The sequence below is a fragment of the Artibeus jamaicensis genome, unplaced genomic scaffold (genome assembly GCF_021234435.1).
Source record: "Artibeus jamaicensis isolate MK-2021 breed Jamaican fruit bat unplaced genomic scaffold, CSHL_Jam_final contig_851, whole genome shotgun sequence".
In the NCBI taxonomy this organism is placed as follows: Eukaryota; Metazoa; Chordata; class Mammalia; order Chiroptera; family Phyllostomidae; genus Artibeus; species Artibeus jamaicensis.
Window position 1 is genome coordinate 10,657,948 of NW_026521986.1, and position 7,666 is coordinate 10,665,613.

At 38.3% G+C, this 7,666-nt stretch overlaps 1 protein-coding gene across 3 annotated transcripts in view; it reads right to left on the reverse strand.

The window, feature by feature from the left end:
• MED6 (mediator complex subunit 6) overlaps positions 1–6,450 on the reverse strand; it is a 30,249-nt gene extending 23,799 nt beyond the window's left edge. For all 3 annotated transcript variants that reach the window (XM_053673347.1, XM_053673348.1, XM_037127353.2), the window contains exons 1-2: positions 6,383–6,450; positions 3,000–3,159 (exon numbers count right to left, since the gene is read on the reverse strand). In XM_053673347.1, the coding sequence (XP_053529322.1) occupies positions 3,000–3,159; positions 6,383–6,404 (182 nt within the window). In that variant the 5' untranslated portion in view covers positions 6,405–6,450. The remainder of the gene's footprint in view (positions 1–2,999; positions 3,160–6,382) is intronic.
• Between the last annotated feature and the right edge of the window lie 1,216 nt (positions 6,451–7,666).

A 7,666-nucleotide genomic window follows, 5' to 3' on the forward strand; every position in this document is an offset into this window, starting at 1 on the left:
CATCAAATTAGTATATAAAAGTATAGCAACACTGTAAGTAGAATTAAAACTGCCTATGTTTGATATTAAAAACTAGCTGTTTAATAAACTGGCTATTTTCTGAGGTAGTAAAATACAGATAACATAAGATTTGGTTCTTAACAGCAAAATCTCTTTACAAAAATTCATAATGAACTTAAATTTTCATCATTAAAGTACACTGAAGAGCATGTTTCAAAAAAGGCAACCAAATACCATGATGCTTTCTGACCTTAGATCTATAAATATATGTAAAATATAAAAGTATACATGAAGACCATTCATGTCTTGACTATGTATGTCAATTATACATTTTACCCCACCAGCAAACATCAAAAACCTTATCCTTGCCCCATTGCATGTTTGATCTGACAGATTATGTTTAAAAGTAACAATAAGTTCTCTTAATAGTTATAAACATTTGTCTTGTAACAAAAGCTATTTAAAATACCATAGAAGTTTGCCCTGGCCAGGTGGCTCAGCTGGTTGGAGCATCGTCCCACACACCAAAAAGGCTGTGGGTTCATGCCCAGTGAGGAAACATACCTAGATTGTGGGTTTGATCCCTGGTTGGGGCAGGTATAGGGAGGCAACTGATAAATGTTTCTCTATCACATAGATGTTTCTCTCTCTCTCAAATCAATAAACATATCCTTGGGTAGGGATTTAAAAAAAATTTTAAATACCACAGAAATTTAATTTTATGAATTCCCCCTGATGTTTAACTGACAGGTAAAAAAACTTTACTACACAGTGGTTTCAGGAAGTTTTATAACAACGACCCTGAATAGCAGCTGCAATTTTAAGAAAGAAGAACAAAGTAGCAGGGATCACAATACCTGATATCAAACTGTATTACAACTGTAATCAAAACAGCCTGGTACTGGCATAAAAACAGGCACATAGACCAATGGAACAGAACAGAGAGCTCAGAAATCAACCCAACTCTCTACAGTCAATTAATCTTCGACAAAGGGGGCAGTAACATAAAATGGAGTAAAGATAGCCTCTTCAACAAATGGTATTGGGAGAACTGGACAGCTACGTGCAAAAAAAATGAAACTTGAGCACCGACTTACGCCATACACCAAAATAAATTCAAGGTGGATAAAAGACTTAAATATAAGCCCTGAAACCATTAAAGTCCTAGAGGAGAACATTGGCAGGAAAATCTCAGATATTTCACGCAGCAACATTTTTACTGATATGTCCCCTAGAGCAAGGAATATAAAGGAAAGAATAAACAAATGGGATCTCATCAAAATAAAAAGCTTCTGCATGGCTAAAGAAAACAGTATTAAATTAAAAAGACAACCAACTATATGGGAAAACATATTTGCCAATGATACCCCAGACAAAGGTTTAATCTCCAAAATATACAAAGAACTTACATGACTCCACTCTAAGAAGACAAGCAACCCAATTAAAAAATGGGAAAAGGACTTGAACAGACACTTCTCCAAGGAGGACATACAGAAGATCCAGAGACACATGAAAAGATGCTCAATATCGCTAGTTATCAGAGAGATGCAAATTAAAACCACAATGAGATATCACTTTATACCGGTCAGGATGGCTATCATAAAAAAAAGCAACAAACGACAAATGTTGGAGAGTTTGTGGGGAAAAGGGGTCCTTAGTTCAGTGTTGGTGGGATTGCAGGCTAGTACAACCATTATGGAAAACAGTATGGAATTTTCTCAGAAAAATAAAAATCAACCTGCCTTTCGACCCAACAATTCCACTGCTAGGATTATACCCTAAGAATCCTAAAACATCAATTTCAAAGAACCTATGCACCACAATGTTCATAGCAGCACAATTCACAATAGCCAAGAGTTGGAAGCAACCTAGGTGCCCGTCAGTAAATGAATGGATCAAAAAATTGTGGTACATATACACAATGGAATTCTATGCAGCAGAAAGAAAGAAGGAGCTACTACCCTTTGCAACAACATGGATGGAACTGGAAAGCCTTATGCTGAGTGAAATAGGCCAGGCATTGAAAGACAAATACCATATGATCTCACCTTTAGCAGGAAGCTAAACAACAAAACAAACGAGCAAGCAGAATAAAAACAAAGACACTGAAATAGAGAACAAGGGGACAGCGACCAGAGAAAAGAGGGGAGAGAATTTAAGGGGAAAAAAGGGAAGGCATTTAGAGGAACAAGTATAAAGGACACAGGGACAATAACTAAGGGGGGTGGAAATGGGAGGGAGGTGGGGAGCACGGGGTGGGGTGGGCTGGGATGGGAGAAATAGACAGAAAACCGTACTTGAAAAATAACTAAATAAAATAAAAGAAAGTTTTATAACAGTAATAAATTCTTAACATTTAAATCTGAAGAAACTTGACTTGTATTTGTTTGGCTAAAATTGTATTTTCTTTATGTAATTCTGTTTTTTTTTTAAAGATTTTATTAATTTTTAAGAGGAGGGGAAGGGAAAGAGAGAGGGAGAAACATCAATGTATTGTTGCCTCTCCCACACCCTGCACTGGGGACCTGGCCTGCAACCCAAGCATGTGCCCTGACTGGGAATCAAACCAGTGACCCTTTGGTTCACAGGCCCACTCAATCCACTGAGCCACACCAGCCAAGGCTAAAATTATATTTGCTTTATTTGTCATACAAAGATAAATCTACTACAAACCTACTAAAAACATTAAATTAAATGTAGAGAAGACAGTATTATAGATGCTAGGTTGAGAATAGCTGCATTGCTAAAATCACTGATCATACCTACATCTAAACTCATGGCTATATTTTAATTGGATAGTAATATATAAAGTTACATACAGAAAACTTTCTAAGGAACAAGTGACTAATTTCTTCACACATCAAAAATTTTTACAAACTCAAACAGAACTCCAGTTCTTCCAAAATTTCTACTCTGTACATCATGATCCACAGTTTGAAAGAAATGTTCACTGCAGAACCTCTAGTTGGCAAAGATGCTACCTTCTTATAATAACTTACTTTAAGTGTTCCAATGTTAGTCTCTGCATTTTGACCACTTCATTATTACATGTTCTGTCATAAAAGGGATTACTTCTTTCTGAAAAGTAATCCAGGACATTTCCACTGTTCAAAGCAGGGATCCAGGAACTGTCAACCCAAGAAATTCCCAGCAGATTATCTATAGGAAAGAAACAAAATAATAAAATATGAGAAAGGAGAAAAAAATCAAACCCTACAAATAGGCACTATGAATGGAAGGAACACGTTTCCTAACATACATACTCTTACATTCTAACAGAAGAGATAAGTATGCAAGAAAACAACAACTCAACATGGTAAGTGCTATCTATAATAAAAGCATGAATAAATGTGCTATGAGAGCACAGTATAGGGTACAGAATACTTTACCTGAGGGAACTGGAATGACTTTTCATGGGGTGAGGGTTTTAGTATGTATCTTAAAAATTAAACAAAGGTTTGTCCCAGAAAAAAGAGAGGCTAAGTAATTCTAAGTAGACAGAATGCATATAAAAAGGTGGGAAACCATAAAAAAGCATATTACGTTTAGAGAATAATTTAACTAGGTGGAGAAGAAATAGGATTTGAAATCTAAAAAAGTCTTTCAAAAAATGGAAATCCTAAGTTTTTATATATTGGCAACTAATTCAAAAGTTTTCAAGACAACATTCATGCCAAAGAAAACACATCCAGAACCACCAGTCTGAAAGCTCCCAATTAAGAAGGACAGAGAAATAAAGTAAAAACCTATTATTACAGATGAAATAATAAAGATGCAAAAGTTAAAAGGCAAATGAGGAGCAGAATGCCTTCAATTACAGCCATACAATTTCACATTTTAGAATAGAATTAAATCTAAAATTTTCAAAATGCACAAAGGGAAAAAAACGGCACAATAACTAAGTACCTTTCATTAATAAGCTTCTATTAGCTACTGGCTGCAATAATGTTTCATGCCACTAACTAGTAAATCTCACTAGGGGTGAGTCATGAATGCCTATATACTACTGGTTGAAGAAAGAATTAAAACCTCAAACTCTTCTATATTGTAACTGCTTCCGGTATGTTTGAAGAAGTCAGACCTAACCCAAGGTAACAAGCAGTTGTGAACAAAATGAATCAAGTGAGAAAAAGTAACTGTATAAATTAAAAACCAAAGAAACAAATAAAATATGTTAATGACCAAATAATCAGTACAGACCATTAAGATGGTTCATCATAAATGGATCACCATAACCAAATATATAACAAGCCAGCAAATAAAAAGACAGATAGTCTCATGAAAAGCAACCAAGGATAATCATTATTCTCAGCTTTAAGCACTATAGCTCAGTTATTAAAGTAGTTTTGCCTGAAGCAACTTTGTTATACATTTCTGTAGGAATGATTACATAAAAGCATTTGTAGAGGACAATTTTAGGTTGCTTTCTCAATCGCATAGTGGAAACTATCTGTATGATGTCATAACAAGTTACTGGCAATAAACTGTTATAATATTACAGATCACTTCCACAGAGAGTAATCTGCAGACACAAATAAATGTTTAGTAAAGATCTTACCTACCAACAACTATGGACAGTCAATAGATATGGGCATGAGGTGATGGGGACCCAGTGGAAGGCAACAGCAATGCACAGGAAGATCTGGAGCAAGTTACCAATGATCTCTCTGACCCCATTTCCCCCCAGCCTCGCTTCTCACTGGCCATAGCTGCCCCCTTGCTGCTCCTCTAACACACCTCATGCTCTCACCTCAGAGCCTTTGCAATGACACTAAAAAAGCTAAAAAGTAAAATATTATGAAAGCTAAATATTTGAAAATAGTGTGAACTAAGGGTCTCTCTTTTTTTTTAAAATGTAGTAGCAAGGGAGCATGCTAACATAGCCCCAACACTTCCCCAACAATCAGCAAGTGATCAAATTAGGCACTGGAAAACTAACTTATAACGAAAGACAAACATGTAAAAGCATGACCCAGAAATGCTGAAGATCACTGGATATTTTAAACAACTATAAAATGAGGATATATTAGTAATAAATTTGCCAGACTCCACTCTGGTTAATATAGAAAAAGGAATCTGAAACACTTCCCTTTAAAAATCAAGGATATATTACAGCCCTGACCAGGGAGCTCAGCTGATGAGTGTTGTCCCGATGCACCAAGGTTGCTGTTCCGTGCCCAGTCAGGGCACGTACAAGAATCAACCAATGAATGACATGCATCCACAAGTGGAACAACAAATAGATGTCTCTGTCTCTTCCTCTCTCCCTCAAATCAATAAAAATCAAGTATATACAAACAAAACAATCCTAGAAAGAAATGATTAGGAGCATATTATAGTTTGAGGTAACTACTTTTGAGAAAAGCCCTTTTTCTTTAATCTGCTGGGGGTGAGCATTGAATCTCAGCTTGCTCCTAGGTACGAAAATTCACACTTACTTTAAGAGAAAGTACCACAATATTTCAAATGGAAGTAAATCTACGTTGCGAGTTTCACAGAAGTGTAGAAAGTTTTGTGGGAGACACCATCACACAGTAAAAGATAAAGGTAATCTCCAGGGTTCTCTCACACCACTGAATTTTTCCTGGGAAATCCCATAACCCCTCCTCCCAACCTGGAGGCACCTGGTCTGTACTAGGTTCTCAGGCTTCAGCTATTTTTTAATCTCCCTTCTGTTCACTCTTTGGAATCCCAGAGCACAATTACTAGACGTTTCCTCACCAAACTCACTGAAATAGATGTCTGTACGTGAGCTGAGAAAAGAATGTATGACCTAAGACTGAGATGAAGCAGCAATGAAGGTAACGCGTCTTCATATATTTATTCACTGACTCAACAAATATTTGAGTACTTTTACAGTCCAGCTGTGAATAAGAAACGACCCCTATCTTCAGTTATTGTTGGGTGTTCAATGGAAAGTTTTGCAGAGTCAAAAATAAAACTTACAGGAGAAAATTTTAGGGATTCATGCTCAGGGACTAAAAAGGCACGATGACAGAAATAAAGCAGCCACGACAAGTCCCAAAAGATGAACCAAATTCCGTCGGTTCATTGCCCCACTTTCCACTCGGCTCAAAGGCCATTCCTTCACCGGGAGAGAACAGCGTCAATATTTACTGTGGAAATATATGTGTAAAACAACAGTGCGGGTTTGCGGGCTCAAAGCCCAAAGCCTTTTCCAGTTCCTGCGTTTCGACACTTCCGAGACCCCGGAGAAACTGGGAAACACTAGGAAACTTTTCGCCAGATTAAAGCCTTGGGTGGTCCATAGAAAAAAAGCTTGGAGATATCACAAATGAACCTGAACCTTGCCCCCGCGAATTATAAAGCCCTAAATCAGACCCCAGACAATTAGGAAACAAAAGCTAACATCACACGTTACCTCGGATATCTACCGCTGCCATGACTCCAAAAGAGTTCGTGAGTTCTTCTTCCGGCGCAGAGGAAACGTAACAACTACGGCGACGGAAGCAGCGGGTAGCAGATCTAAGGGAAGCTGGGTGGAGAGGCGGGGCTGAGGTGGAGAGGGGCGGGGCTTGAAGGTGGGGCGAGGCGTGGGAAAGAGGGGCGGGGCTGGAAAAGTTGGGGCGGGGTTTAAGGTTGGAACAGGGCAATGGGAGGAGGGGTGGGGCTGCGAGGTGGAGAGGGGCGGAGCTTAATGAGGGAATAAAAAATGATTACCAAGATAATGATTTATAAAACTAAGTGCCATTAATCAGATTAGTAATAAGAGGTAACAAGAGAGTAGGTAAAAATAAAAAGGTAATGATTTCATTTTAAACATGTCCATGTTGTGCATGGTCTGTCTGCAGGACATTTTACACACTGGGGTTCCCCAGCCCTTGCACTACTGACATTTTGGGCCAGATAATTATTTGCTGGAGATATGGGAAGCTGTCCTTTGCATTGTAGGATGTTTAGCAGCATACCTGACTTCTACCCACTAGATGCAAGAAGAGAGTATATATTCAGGAGTAAAGGGAAATGGCATTGGATGTAGACTGAGCTTTCAGGAAGGTTGACTGAGAGCGAAGGCTAGAGCTACAGCACTACCCAAGAGTCGTACAGAAATAATAATAGGGAAATGTGAATATGTTGATAGGCTAAGGTGAAACACCTAGCTGAGATGACCTTCAATTTATCTTTAATTATTTCATTCCTTCCTTCAGTTGGTCATCAGCTATTTCCTACCTACTAAATGTTTTTGCTTAGCTTAAGTTGAATGTAGAGGGAAAAGCAATAAACAAACTGAGCCTTCTGGCCTCAAGCAGGCAACAAATCTGATGGAAAAGACAAACAGTAAACAAGTAACAAAGAGGAGCAAAGCAGATTGCGATAACAAAAACGGGGGTCGACAAGATAGGAAATAACTGGAGGAAGCTACTTTGGATAGGATGGTCAGGACTGACCTCTGAGGAGGAAATATTACTGAGCTGAGAGACCTGGAGGACGAGAATGAACCAGCCACATGAAGAGCTGGGGTACAAGTTTTTCAGGCAGAGGGAACTGCAGACCCTACGGTGGGAAAATGCTTGGTCTGAGAACCAGAAAAGGTCCAGTACAAAGAAACTGGATCACATAAATGAAGGAAGAATGGCGAGAAGAGATTGGGAATGTAGGCCAGGGCCAGATGATAGAGGGCTTTGTAAATAATTTATTGTTTTAT